The sequence below is a fragment of the Coregonus clupeaformis genome, chromosome 21 (genome assembly GCF_020615455.1).
Source record: "Coregonus clupeaformis isolate EN_2021a chromosome 21, ASM2061545v1, whole genome shotgun sequence".
NCBI classification, from domain to species: Eukaryota; Metazoa; Chordata; class Actinopteri; order Salmoniformes; family Salmonidae; genus Coregonus; species Coregonus clupeaformis.
This window is the reverse complement of record NC_059212.1, coordinates 43076396-43091395: the sequence shown is the minus strand read 5'-3', so window position 1 is coordinate 43091395 and position 15000 is coordinate 43076396. Positions and strand designations below refer to the sequence as shown.

The window sequence follows — 15000 nt, the reverse complement described above, 5'->3', positions numbered from 1 at the left end:
CATATTTTATTTATTTTATTCTACAATGTAAAAAATAGTAAAAAATAAAGACAAACCCTTGAATGAGAACCTTTTGACTGGTAGTGTGTATAACTGGTATATATATACTGTACATTCATATAACTGTTATCTAAATAACTGTTATCCTTATAAGTGTTATCTATGTAACTGTTATCTATATATATTGTACATCTATATAACTGTTATCTATGTAACTGTTATCTATATATATTGTACATCTATATAACTGTTATCTATATAACTGTTATCTACAGGAATGTGAGATTCTGGATATCATCATGAAGCTTTGCTGTAAGTTCTCCTCCCACACACCCACACACACACACACACACACACACACACACACACACACACACACACACACACACACACACACACACACACACACACAGAGAAACTCAGACACACTGGAATGACTTACATTGTGTTTTGTTTCCTACAGCGTGCTGTGGTGAGTCCACCCCATCATCTCATTGGCCTCTGAGTTCATCTTATAGCTCTCCAATCACCATTACGCCCATGCTCTGTCTGTCTGTCTTTTTTTTATTTTATTTTTATTTCACCTTTATTTAACCAGGTAAACCAGTTGAGAACAAGTTCTCATTTACAACTGCGACCTGGCCAAGATAAAGCATAGCAGTGCGATAAAAACAACAACACAGAGTTACATATGGGGTAAAACAAAACAAAAATCAAAAAAATACAACAGAAATACAATTAATATACAGTGTGCAAATTTAGCAAGTTATGGAGGTAAGGCAATAAAATAGGCTATAGTGCAAAATAATTACAATTTAGTATTAACACTGGAATGATGTGCAAGAGATGATGTGCAAATAGAGATACTGGGGGTACAGATGAGCAAAATAAATAACAATATAGGGATGAGGTAGTTGGGCGGGCTAATTTCAGATGGGCTGTGTACAGGTGCAGTGATCGGTAAGGTGCTCTGACAACTGATGCCTAAAGTTAGTGAGGGAGATAAGCGTCTCAGCTTCAGAGATTTTTGCAGTTTGTTCCAGTCATTGGCAGCAGAGAACTGGAAGGAATTGCGGCCAAAGGAGGTGTTGGCTTTGGGGGATGACCAGTGAGATATACCCCGCTGGAGCGCAGACTACGGGTGGGTGTTGCTATGGTGACCAATGAGCTAAGATAAGGCGGGGATTTGCCTAGCAGTGATTTATAGATGGCCTGGAGCCAGTGGGTTTGGCGACGAATATGTAGTGAGGACCAGCCAACAAGAGCGTACAGGTCACAGTGGTGGGTATTATATGGGGCTTTGGAGACAAAACGGATGGCACTGTGATAGACAACATCCAATTTGCTGAGTAGAGTGTTGGAGGCTATTTTGTAAATGACATCGCCGAAGTCAAGGATCGGTAGGATAGTCAGTTTTACAAGGGCATGTTTGGCAGCATGAGTGAAGGAGGCTTTGTTGCGAAATAGGAAACCGATTCTAGATTTAACTTTGGATTGGAGATTCTTAATGTGAGTCTGGAAGGAGAGTTTACAGTCTAACCAGACACCTAGATATTTGTAGTTGTCCACGTACTCTAGGTCAGACCCGTCTAGAGTAGTGATTCTAGTCGGGTGGGCGGGTGCAAGCAGCGTTCGGTTGAAGAGCATGCATTTTGTTTTACTAGTGTTTAAGAGCAGTTGGAGGCTACTGAAGGAGTGTTGTATGGAATTGAAGCTCGTTTGGAGGTTTGTTAACACAGTGTCCAATGAAGGGCCAGATGTATACAAAATGGTGTCGTCTGCGTAGAGGTGGATCTGAGAGTCACCAGCAGCAAGAGCGACGTCATTGATATACACAGAGAAAAGAGTTGGCCCAAGAATTGAACCCTGTGGCACCCCCATAGAGAACTGCCATAGGTCCAGACAACAGGCCCTCCGATTTGACACATTGAACTCTATCTGAGAAGTAGTTGGTGAACCAGGCGAGGCAGTCATTAGAGAAACCAAGGCTATTTAGTCTGCCAATAAGAATGCGGTGGTTGACAGAGTCGAAAGCCTTGGCCAGGTCAATGAAAACGGCTGCACAGTACTGTCTATTATCGATCGCGTTATAATATCATTTAGGACCTTGAGCGTGGCTGAAGTGCACCCATGACCAGCTCGAAACCGGATTGCATAGCAGAGAAGGTACGGTGGGATTCGAAATGGTTGGTGATCTGTTTGTTGACTTGGCTTTCAAAAACTTTTGAAAGGCAGGGCAGGATGGATATGGGTCTGTAACAGTTTGGATCTAGAGTGTCACCCCCCTTTGAAGAGGGGGATGACCGCGGCAGCTTTCCAATCTCTGGGGATCTCAGACGTTACGAAAGAGAGGTTGAACAGGCTAGTAATAGGGGTTGCGACAATTTCGGCTAGTTTTAGAAAGAAAGGGTCCAGATTGTCTAGTCCAGATGATTTGTAGGGGTCCAGATTTTGCAGCTCTTTTAGAACATCAGCTGTCTGGATTTGTGTGAAGGAGAAGCGGGGGGCATGGGCAAGTTGCAGCGGAGGGTGCAGAGCTGGTGGCCGGGGTAGTGGTAGCCAGGTGGAAAGCATGGCCAGCCGTAGCAAAATGCTTGTTGAAATTCTCGATTATTGTAGATTTATCGGTGGTGATAGTGTTTCCTAGCCTCAGTGCAGTGGGCAGCTGGGAGGAAGTGCTCTTATTTTCCATGGACTTTACAGTGTCCCAAAACTTTTTGGAGTTAGTGCTACAGGATGCAAATTTCTGTTTGAAAAAAGTTAGCCTTTGCTTTCCTAACTGCTTGTGTATATTGGTTCCTAACTTCCCTGAAAAGTTGCATATCACGGGGCTATTTGATGCTAATGCAGTACGCCACAGGATGTTTTTGTGCTGGTCAAGGGCAGTCAAGTCTGAGGAGAACCAGGGGCTGTATCTGTTCTTAGTTCTGTATTTTTGAATGGGGCATGTCTATTTAAGATTGAGAGGAAATTACTTTTAAAGAACAACCAGGCATCCTCTACTGACGGAATGAGATCTATATCCATCCAGGATACCTGGGCCAGGTCAATTAGGAAGGCCTGCTCGCTGAAGTGTTTTTGGGAGCGTTTGACAGTGATGAGGGGTGGTCGTTTGACCGCGGACCCGTTACGGACGCAGGCAATAAGGCAGTGATCGCTGAGATCCTGGTTGAAGACAGCGGAGGTGTATTTAGAGGGTAAGTTAGTCAGGATGATATCTATGAGGGTACCCATGTTTACGGATTTAGGGTTGTACCTGGTAGGTTCGTTGATAATTTGCGTGAGTCTAATGTCTGTCTGTCTAATGTCTGTCTGTCTAATGTCTGTCTGTCTAATGTGTCTGTCTGTCTAATGTCTGTCTGTCTAATGTGTCTGTCTGTCTAATGTGTCTGTCTGTCTAATGTCTGTCTGTCTAATGTCTGTCTGTCTAATGTGTCTGTCTGTCTAATGTCTGTCTGTCTAATGTGTCTGTCTGTCTAATGTCTGTCTGTCTAATGTCTGTCTGTCTAATGTCTGTCTGTCTAATGTCTGTCTGTCTAATGTGTCTGTCTGTCTAATGTCTGTCTGTCTAATGTGTCTGTCTGTCTAATGTGTCTGTCTGTCTAATGTCTGTCTGTCTAATGTCTGTCTGTCTAATGTCTGTCTGTCTAATGTGTCTGTCTGTCTAATGTCTGTCTGTCTAATGTCTGTCTGTCTAATGTCTGTCTGTCTAATGTGTCTGTCTAATGTCTGTCTGTCTAATGTGTCTGTCTGTCTAATGTCTGTCTGTCTAATGTGTCTGTCTGTCTAATGTCTGTCTGTCTAATGTCTGTCTGTCTAATGTGTCTGTCTGTCTAATGTCTGTCTGTCTAATGTGTCTGTCTGTCTAATGTCTGTCTGTCTAATGTCTGTCTGTCTAATGTGTCTGTCTGTCTAATGTCTGTCTGTCTAATGTCTGTCTGTCTAATGTCTGTCTGTCTAATGTGTCTGTCTGTCTAATGTCTGTATGTCTAATGTCTGTCTGTTTGTCTGTCTAATGTGTCTGTCTGTCTAATGTCTGTCTGTCTAATGTCTGTCTGTCTAATGTCTGTCTGTCTAATATGTCTGTCTGTCTAATGTGTCTGTCTGTCTAATGTGTCTGTCTGTCTGTCTGTCTGTCTGTCTGTCTGTCTGTCTGTATGTCTGTCTGTCTAATGTCTGTCTGTCTAATGTCTGTCTGTCCAATGTGTCTGTCTAATGTGTCTGTCTGTCTAATGTGTCTGTCTGTCTAATGTGTCTGTCTGTCTAATGTGTCTGTCTGTCTGTCCTGATAGAGTGTAAGTGTGGGCCTCTGGACCTGGCGTTCATCGTGGACAGTTCTGAGAGTATCGGCTCCACTAACTTCGCTCTGGCTAAAGACTTCATCATCACTGTCATAGACCGCCTTATGAAGGACCAGCAAGTCCGCGTGAGTAACACACACACACACACACACACACACACACACACACACACACACACACACACACACACACACACACACACACACACACACACACACACACACACACACACACACACACTCACACACACACACACACACACACACACACACACACACACACACACACTCACACAAGTCTGTGTGAGACCTATTTTAAAAATGTACTTTTACTAATACTTTATTTGAATCAACAAATCACATTACAGTCAAGAAGGATTTAAACATTTGAAAGATCACAGATACATGTACACAAAAAAAAAAACTTGTTCTCCAAACAGCCAGGCTGCTCGTGGCAGCTGACACAGAGCAGGACCTTGCCTTGGTCCTAGGCAGACCTGCTATCTGAAGGCCACGTGCTGTCAGCCTGTGTATGTGACAGAGACCAGGGCTCTACGCTGACATTTTTTACAAGTTGAAAATGTAGATGCACAAAAAGAAATTTAGGAGCACAATGAAAGTATTTGAGGGTGTTTTAATGTAGCTCAGCTGGTAGAGCAGAGACCTGGCTGGTAGAGCAGAGACCTGGCTGGTAGAGCAGAGACCTGGCTGGTAGAGCAGAGACCTGGCCGTGTGGTGCCAGGGTGGTCCTCTGTAGCTCAGCTGGTAGAGCAGAGACCTGGCCGTGTGGCGCTTGGTCCTCTGTAGCTCAGCTGGTAGAGCACGGCGCTTGGTCCTCTGTAGCTCAGCTGGTAGAGCACGGCGCTTGGTCCTCTGTAGCTCAGCTGGTAGAGCACGGCGCTTGTAACGCCAGGGTAGTGGGTTCGATCCCCGGGACCACCCATACGTAAAAATGTATGCACACATGACTGTAAGTCGCTTTGGATAAAAGTGTCTGCTAAATGGCTTATTATTATTATTATTATTATTATTATTATTAAATTAATAAAAGTTAATGAATAAAAAAATGTGGGGTTTTCCAGGGGCGCAACTCTCACTGGGGACGGGGGGAATGTCCCCCCCACATTCTGAAATTGCAGTTTTATCATTGGAATGTGATATAAAATGTGGCGACGGCATGCTTTAGGACCATGCGGACGCCTCCGAGCGGTTGGGGAGGCATGCTTTAGGACCATGCGGACGCCTCCGAGCGGTTGGGGAGGCATGCTTTAGGACCATGTGGACGCCTCCGAGCGGTTGGGGAGGCATGCTTTAGGACCATGCGGAACCTCCGAGCGGTCGGGGAGGCATGCTTTAGGACCATGCGGACGCCTCCGAGCGGTCGGGGAGGCATGCTTTAGGACCATGCGGACGCCTCCGAGCGGTCGGGGAGGCATGCTTTAGGACCATGGGGACGCCTCCGAGCGGTTGGGCCATGGGGACGCCTCCGAGCGGTCGGGGAGGCATGCTTTAGGAGTGTTTCTCCGACTGAAAAAAAGAAACTAAATAAATAAATTATGTCCCCCCCCACTTCTAAAACCAAATTATGTCGTCCCCCCCCCACTTCTAAAACCAAAGTTGCGCCCCTGGGGTGTTCTATGCTCAATAAAGCACAATGTACCCTAAAATAGTTTAGTCACTTTGTTGAGACAAACATTTTCAGCTGCCCCTTTAAGGGCGGGAGGTTGCCATGGTAACATTGAAACTCACATGTCTGTGAGTGAGACTGAATCTCCTGTTGTCTTCGCTAGCGCTTGAAGCACACTCAAACTAACATTTAAAAACAACCAAGTGTGTGAACAAAACTATGTAAATAGCCAAGAAACACGAGGACAAAGTCTCACTTTAGTAGACTTTCAGGTAAATTCGACCAACTTCAATGCCTGTGCTGTGGGCTTCTAAAATTGAAACTTTCAGCACTTCACTTCCCTGCACAGCCCCCACAGTCATAAACCCCGGTCATTTCTACAATTTCTCTAATTAAAATTGTATTTTAAACCAAACCCTAATCTTAACCCTAACCTTAACCACACTGCTGACCTTATGCCTAACCCAAACCTGAAATTAAGACCAAAAAGCTTTTTGTGGCCAATTTTGACTTTGTGGCTGTGGAATCTGACTTTGTGGCTGTGGAATCTGACTTTCTGACTGTGGAATCTGACTTTGTGGCTGGGAAATATGACTTTGTGGCTGTGGAATATGACTTTGTGGCTGTGGAATCTGACTTTGTGGCTGTGGAATCTGACTTTCTGACTGTGGAATCTGACTTTGTGGCTGTGGAATTTGACTTTGTGGCTGAGGAATCTGACTTTCTGACTGTGGAATCTAACTTTGTGGCTGTGGAATCTGACTTTGTGGCTGAGAAATTTGACTTTGTGGCTGTGGAATCTGACTTTGTGGCTGTGGAATCTGACTTTGTGGCTGTGGAATCTGACTTTGTGGCTGAGAAATTTGACTTTGTGGCTGTGGAATCTGACTTTGTGGCTGTGGAATCTGACTTTGTGGCTGTGGAATCTGACTTTGTGGCTGTGGAATCTGACTTTGTGGCTGTGGAAGCCAGTGAAACCCAGACATCCAGACTGTTGCTGCACAAGGTGGCAGGTAGCTTAGTGGTTATCTCCCAGTCTGATGATGTTTTTTTTAGGTGGTATATGGGATTCGTATTTTTTTGTGCGCTTACCAGAGTATGAAAGTCTTTGGAAATAGCTACGGCAGCAATCTATTTTGCTATACATTTTACTTGCACATGTGCTCATACTTGACTTTTGCAGACACATTTTTTATGAGTTGCCCCCAGTAACCCTGTCTGTCCTGTCTTGTGTGTAGTTTGGTGTTAATGAGTCCAGGGTGGGCGTGGTGCAGTACAGTGGAGATGGAGCCCAGGAGGCCGTCAGGCTGGGAGATACCAACATTAACACACTCACTGAGCTCAAACAGTAAGTACACACACACTCAAATACACACACACACTCACTGAGCTCAAACAGTAAGTACACACACACTCAAACACACACACACACTCACTGAGCTCAAACAGTAAGTACACACACACTCAAACACACACACACACTCACTGAGCTCAAACAGTAAGTACACACACACTCAAACACACACACACACACTCACTGAGCTCAAACAGTAAGTACACACACACTCAAACACACACACACACACTCACTGAGCTCAAACAGTAAGTACACACACACTCAAACACACACACACACACACACTGAGCTCAAACAGTAAGTACACACACACTCAAACACACACACACACTCACTGAGCTCAAACAGTAAGTACACACACACTCAAACACACACACACACACTCACTGAGCTCAAACAGTAAGTACACACACACTCAAACACACACACACACACTCACTGAGCTCAAACAGTAAGTACACACACACTCAAACACACTCACACACACTCACTGAGCTCAAACAGTAAGTACACACACACTCAAACACACACACACACACTCACTGAGCTCAAACAGTAAGTACACACACACTCAAACACACACACACACACTCACTGAGCTCAAACAGTAAGTACACACACACTCAAACACACACACACACACACTGAGCTCAAACAGTAAGTACACACACACTCAAACACACACACACACACACACACTCACTGAGCTCAAACAGTAAGTACACACACACACTCAAACACACACACACACACACTCACTGAGCTCAAACAGTAAGTACACACACACACTCAAACACACACACACACACACTCACTGAGCTCAAACAGTAAGTACACACACACACTCAAACACACACACACACACACACACACACTCACTGAGCTCAAACAGTAAGTACACACACACTCAAACACACACACACACACACTCACTGAGCTCAAACAGTAAGTACACACACACACACACACACACACACACACAGACACCCAATCAACACCCTGTGTGTGTGTGTGTGTGTATGTGTGTGTGTGTGTGTGTGTGTGTGTGTGTGTGTGTGTGTGTGTCTGTGTGTGTGTGTCTGTGTGTGTGTGTCTGTGTGTGTGTGTGTGTGTGTGTGTGTGTGTGTGTGTGTGTGTGTGTGTGTGTCTGTGTGTGTGTAGGGCAGTGCGGGACCTGCGCTGGCTGGCTGAGGCCACCTATACAGGGGAGGCTCTGCAGTTTTCTCTGACCAACATGATTGACCGTCTGAAGCAGGAGAACCGCGTGGTCCTAGTGCTCACTGACGGACGCTCTGATATCACCAGAGATATAACACCGCTCACTACACTCTGTGGAAAGGGCATCAAGGTAAGGGACAACACTCTGTGGGAAGAACATCAAGGTAAGGGACAACACTCTGTGGGAAGAACATCAAGGTAAGGGACAACACTCTGTGGGAAGAACATCAAGGTAAAGGACAACACTCTGTGGGAAGAACATCAAGGTAAGGGACAACACTCTGTGGGAAGAACATCAAGGTAAAGGACAACACTCTGTGGGAAGAACATCAAGGTAAGGGACAACACTCTGTGGGAAGAACATCAAGGTAAGGGACAAAACTCTGTGGGAAGAACATCAAGGTAAGGGACAACACTCTGTGGGAAACCTCTCCGCTTGCCTCATACCAGTAACTGGGTGCTATGCAGTTATTTCCAGTAACTGGGTGCTATGCAGTTATTTCCAGTAACTGGGTGCTATGCAGTTATTTCCAGTAACTGGGTGCTATGCAGTTATTTCCAGTAACTGGGTGCTATGCAGTTATTACCAGTAACTGGGTGCTATGCAGTTATTTCCAGTAACTGGGTGCTATGCAGTTATTTCCAGTAACTGGGTGCTATGCAGTTATTTCCAGTAACTGGGTGCTATGCAGTTATTTCCAGTAACTGGGTGCTATGCAGTTATTACCAGTAACTGGGTGCTATGCAGTTATTTCCAGTAACTGGGTGCTATGCAGTTATTTCCAGTAACTGGGTGCTATGCAGTTATTTCCAGTAACTGGGTGCTATGCAGTTATTTCCAGTAACTGGGTGCTATGCAGTTATTTCCAGTAACTGGGTGCTATGCAGTTATTTCCAGTAACTGGGTGCTATGCAGTTATTTCCAGTAACTGGGTGCTATGCAGTTATTTCCAGTAACTGGGTGCTATGCAGTTATTTCCAGTAACTGGGTGCTATGCAGTTATTTCCAGTAACTGGGTGCTATGCAGTTATTTCCAGTAACTGGGTGCTATGCAGTTATTTCCAGTAACTGGGTGCTATGCAGTTATTTCCAGTAACTGGGTGCTATGCAGTTATTTCCAGTAACTGGGTGCTATGCAGTTATTTCCAGTAACTGGGTGCTATGCAGTTATTTCCAGTAACTGGGTGCTATGCAGTTATTTCCAGTAACTGGGTGCTATGCAGTTATTTCCAGTTCTGAGCGTCTGACTCAAAGGTTTGAAGGACCAGCAACATCACGCTTTAGTACGACCAGCAACATCACGCTTTAGTACGACCAGCAACATCACGCTTTAGTACGACCAGCAACATCACGCTTTAGTACGACCAGCAACATCACGCTTTAGTACGACCAGCAACATCACGCTTTAGTACGACCAGCAACATCACGCTTTAGTACGACCAGCAACATCACGCTTTAGTACGACCAGCAACATCACGCTTTAGTACGACCAGCAACATCACGCTTTAGTACGACCAGCAACATCACGCTTTAGTACGACCAGCAACATCACGCTTTAGTACGACCAGCAACATCACGCTTTAGTACGACCAGCAACATCACGCTTTAGTACGACCAGCAACATCACGCTTTAGTACGACCAGCAACATCACGCTTTAGTACGACCAGCAACATCACGCTTTAGTACGACCAGCAACATCACGCTTTAGTACGACCAGCAACATCACGCTTTAGTACGACCAGCAACATCACGCTTTAGTACGACCAGCAACATCACGCTTTAGTACGACCAGCAACATCACGCTTTAGTACGACCAGCAACATCACGCTTTAGTACGACCAGCAACATCACGCTTTAGTACGACCAGCAACATCACGCTTTAGTACGACCAGCAACATCACGCTTTAGTACGACCAGCAACATCACGCTTTAGTACGACCAGCAACATCACGCTTTAGTACGACCAGCAACATCACGCTTTAGTACGACCAGCAACATCACGCTTTAGTACGACCAGCAACATCACGCTTTAGTACGACCAGCAACATCACGCTTTAGTACGACCAGCAACATCACGCTTTAGTACGACCAGCAACATCACGCTTTAGTACGACCAGCAACATCACGCTTTAGTACGACCAGCAACATCACGCTTTAGTACGACCAGCAACATCACGCTTTAGTACGACCAGCAACATCACGCTTTAGTACGACCAGCAACATCACGCTTTAGTACGACCAGCAACATCACGCTTTAGTACGACCAGCAACATCACGCTTTAGTACGACCAGCAACATCACGCTTTTAGTACGACCAGCAACATCACGCTTTAGTACGACCAGCAACATCACGCTTTAGTACGACCAGCAACATCACGCTTTAGTACGACCAGCAACATCACGCTTTAGTACGACCAGCAACATCACGCTTTAGTACGACCAGCAACATCACGCTTTAGTACGACCAGCAACATCACGCTTTAGTACGACCAGCAACATCACGCTTTAGTATGACCAGCAACATCATATCACCTCACCCTGACCCTGTCCTCTCTCTCTCTCTGCTAGGTGGGTGGTCTGGGGGTGAAGGACTACTCTGGCCGTCAGCCCAACCATGAACAGCTAAGTGCTGTGGTCTGTGAGAGCGACCCTAAACCAGGCTTCTCCTTCGTACTGGAGAACTTCGCCGAGCTGCTGGATGACACCTTCCTACAGAACCTCACCGCCCGCATCTGTGAAGGTACACCTTGGTTCTGATTCAGACTGTAACATTACACCCGCTAGGGAAACCCTTGGTTCTGATTCAGACTGTAACATTACACCCGCTAGGGAAACCCTTGGTTCTGATTCAGACTCTAACATTACACCCGCTAGGGAAACCCTTGGTTCTGATTCAGACTCTAACATTACACCCGCTAGGGAAACCCTTGGTTCTGATTCAGACTGTAACATTACACCCGCTAGGGAAACCCTTGGTTCTGATTCAGACTGTAACATTACACCCGCTAGGGAAACCCTTGGTTCTGATTCAGACTCTAACATTACACCCGCTAGGGAAACCCTTGGTTCTGATTCAGACTGTAACATTACACCCGCTAGGGAAACCCTTGGTTCTGATTCAGACTCTAACATTACTTCAGTGTAATGTTCTATTTACATTGGCTTGAAAATGTCCTATTAATTTTGTTTTCTCTTTTTCCTTCAACAGATAAGAAGTGTCCCAACTACAAATGTCCCAGTAAGCCACTGCTTGTTACCATGTGGTTGATCTCTGGCCTCATCTCTCCAGTGTCATTGTCTTCAGACATGTGCATGGGTTAGAATCAGGGACAGGGTTTATGGTTTCTCTTGTCGTTTCTCCTGTGGTTTCTCCTGTGGTTTCTCCTGTGGTTTCTCTGTGGTTTCTCCTGTGGTTTCTCCTGTGGTTTCTCCTGTGGTTTCTCCTGTGGTTTCTCTGTGGTTTCTCCTGTGGTTTCTCTGTGGTTTCTCGTGTGGTTTCTCTGTGGTTTCTCTGTGGTTTCTCCTGTGGTTTCTCCTGTGGTTTCTCCTGTGGTTTCTATGTGGTTTCTCCTGTGGTTTCTCCTGTGGTTTCTCCTGTGGTTCCTATGTGGTTTCTCCTGTGGTTTCTCCTGTGGTTTCTCCTGTGGTTTCTCCTGTGGTTTCTCTGTGGTTTCTCCTGTGGTTTCTCTGTGGTTTCTCCTGTGGTTTCTCCTGTGGTTTCTCCTGTGGTTTCTCCTGTGGTTTCTCCTGTGGTTTCTCTGTGGTTTCTCCTGTGGTTTCTCTGTGGTTTCTCCTGTGGTTTCTCCTGTGGTTTCTCCTGTGGTTTCTCTGTGGTTTCTCCTGTGGTTTCTCCTGTGGTTTCTCTGTGGTTTCTCTGTGGTTTCTCTGTGGTTTCTCCTGTGGTTTCTCCTGTGGTTTCTCCTGTGGTTCCTATGTGGTTTCTCCTGTTGTTTCTCTGTGGTTTCTCTGTAGTTTCTCCTGTGGTTTCTCTGTAGTTTCTCCTGTGGTTTCTCCTGTGGTTTCTCCTGTGGTTTCTCTGTGGTTTCTCTGTGGTTTCTCCTGTGGTTTCTCCTGTGGTTTCTCGAAATACTTTTCCCAGGCTTAGCCAGCGCACATTTGAATGGTACAACAAGTCCTGGTGCTCTGCCTCTGTGTCATTGAGCAGCTGAATGAACTGACGATGGTTAAGCCTGTATAAAGTTGACAAGTTTTACAACCACTTTGACAACATTTTCCAGCTTTAACACACTTTTACACAGGGCTTCCTGATTAATAATACAGTGAAGAAATATAAATTCCTCAGAGTTAGGGCTTTCTTCTTTTACTTTGTCTTGTAATCTTCTTAGTAGGCCAATGTTTTTAACGGTTAGATTTGGTGATCCATCTGTTGTGATGTTTGTCAGATACAGAGCGCGCTGCCAGGCTACAGCGCCATCTATTGGAGGTTGTTTGTACATCATGGAATGAATAATTTTAGGCCAAAAATTGTAACTAAAATTAAACATTAAAAAAATGTCTCGCGGGCCGGATTGAAGTGCCCGGCGGGCTGGATACCCTTCTCTTAGGATATTGTCTTGATGTTGTTTCTGTCCTCCTGTCTCCAGTCTCATTCTCAGGGGACACAGACATCGTGGTGATGATGGACAGCTCAGCCAGTGTGGGACAGAGGAACTTTGACTCCAGCAAGACCTTCGTCAAGCGTCTGGCTGAGCGCTTCCTGTCTGCCGAGAGGTCCGGCCGTGCTGCCGTGCGTGTAGGCGTGGGCCAGTACAGCCGCGAACGCCGCATGGAGGCGGAGCTGACCTCTAACCTCACCCTGCTGACCAGTAAGATTGAGGCCGCCGCCTTCCAGAACGATGGGACTGACGTTACCAAGGCGATGGCCTTCGCCATGGAGCAATTACAGAAGTCAGGGGGCGGAAACAGGAAGAGGAAGCTGGTGCTGTTCTCTGACGGGAGATCGCAGGGCGTTACCGAGGCGATGCTGGAGAAGCGCGTGCGGTTGGTGTCGGAGGCGGGAGTGGAGCTGTACGTTATCACCGTGGGCAACCAGGTGAACGAGGCCAACCTGCGCTCGCTGGTCAGCAGGGGGAGGAGTTACGACGTCACCTACGCCCAGCGCCACCTGTTCCGCGTCCCAGACTACCCGTCTCTGCTGCGTGGCGTGTTCTACCAGACCGTGTCCCGCAGGGTCTCCCAGGCCTGAGTGCAGGGGCCAGGGCTGGGACCACATGCTTTAGAGTTTAGTCTCCCTCATTATGAATATCCATTCACACTTCATCACTCATTTACTGTGTTTTAGTTGGGTTTTTATGTCCGATAATTACAGAAGACGATTGTGTGTCAGACTATGTAAGAGATTGTGATAGACTGTGTAAGAGATTGTGTTAGACTGCGTTCATGTGCTCTCAGAATTACCAGGAAAACTCCCAACCGGAAAACTCCTGAAAACCTCTCGTAACAGAAACTAGTTTCAGACATCTAAAACAGTTTGTTATGAGCTTCTATGTTGTAACATTTTCCTGTCAGACTGTTCCCAGTTCCATAATTCCCAGTCAGACTGTTCCCAGTTCCATAATTCCCTGTCAGACTGTTCCCAGTTCCATAATTCCCAGTCAGACTGTTCCCAGTTCCATAATTCCCAGTCAGACTGTTCCCAGTTCCATAATTCCCTGTCAGACTGTTCCCAGTTCCATAATTCCCTGTCAGACTGTTCCCAGTTCCATAATTCCCAGTCAGACTGTTCCCAGTTCCATAATTCCCTGTCAGACTGTTCCCAGTTCCATAATTCCCAGTCAGACTGTTCCCAGTTCCATAATTCCCAGTCAGACTGTTCCCAGTTCCATAATTCCCTGTCAGACTGTTCCCAGTGCCATCATTCCCAGTCAGACTGTTCCCAGTTCCATCATTCCCAGTCAGACTGTTCCCAGTTCCATTATTCCCTGTCACTGTTCCCAGTTCCATAATTCCCTGTCAGACTGTTCCCAGTTCCATAATTCCCTGTCACTGTTCCCAGTTCCATAATTCCCTGTCAGACTGTTCCCAGTTCCATTATTCCCAGTCAGACTGTTCCCAGTTCCATTATTCCCTGTCACTGTTCCCAGTTCCATAATTCCCTGTCAGACTGTTCCCAGTTCCATTATTCCCAGTCAGACTGTTCCCAGTTCCATCATTCCCTGTCAGACTGTTCCCAGTTCCATTATTCCCTGTCAGACTGTTCCCAGTTCCATATTTCCCTGTCAGACTGTTCCCAGTTCCATAATTCCCTGTCAGACTGTTCCCAGTTCCATAATTCCCTGTCAGACTGTTCCCAGTTCCATAATTCCCTGTCAGACTGTTCCCAGTTCCAAAATTCCCTGTCAGACTGTTCCCAGTTCCATCATTCCCTGTCAGACTGTTCCCAGTTCCATAATTCCCAGTCAGACTGTTCCCAGTTCCATAATTCCCAGTCAGACTGTTCCCAGTTCCATAATTCCCTGTCAGACTGTTCCCAGTT

At 46.0% G+C, this 15000-nt stretch overlaps 1 protein-coding gene across 1 annotated transcript in view; it reads left to right on the top strand.

Annotated features, from left to right (window-relative positions):
* The window catches only part of LOC121535545 (collagen alpha-1(VI) chain-like), a 115446-nt gene that overhangs the window by 99635 nt on the left and 811 nt on the right, over positions 1–15000 (top strand). The window contains exons 26-33 of the mRNA XM_041842721.2: positions 276–312; positions 464–472; positions 4293–4426; positions 7166–7275; positions 8446–8632; positions 11073–11244; positions 11713–11742; positions 13109–15000. The exon at positions 13109–15000 is cut by the window's right edge and continues 811 nt beyond it. Coding sequence (XP_041698655.1) covers positions 276–312; positions 464–472; positions 4293–4426; positions 7166–7275; positions 8446–8632; positions 11073–11244; positions 11713–11742; positions 13109–13710 — 1281 coding nt within the window. The 3' untranslated portion in view covers positions 13711–15000. The remainder of the gene's footprint in view (positions 1–275; positions 313–463; positions 473–4292; positions 4427–7165; positions 7276–8445; positions 8633–11072; positions 11245–11712; positions 11743–13108) is intronic.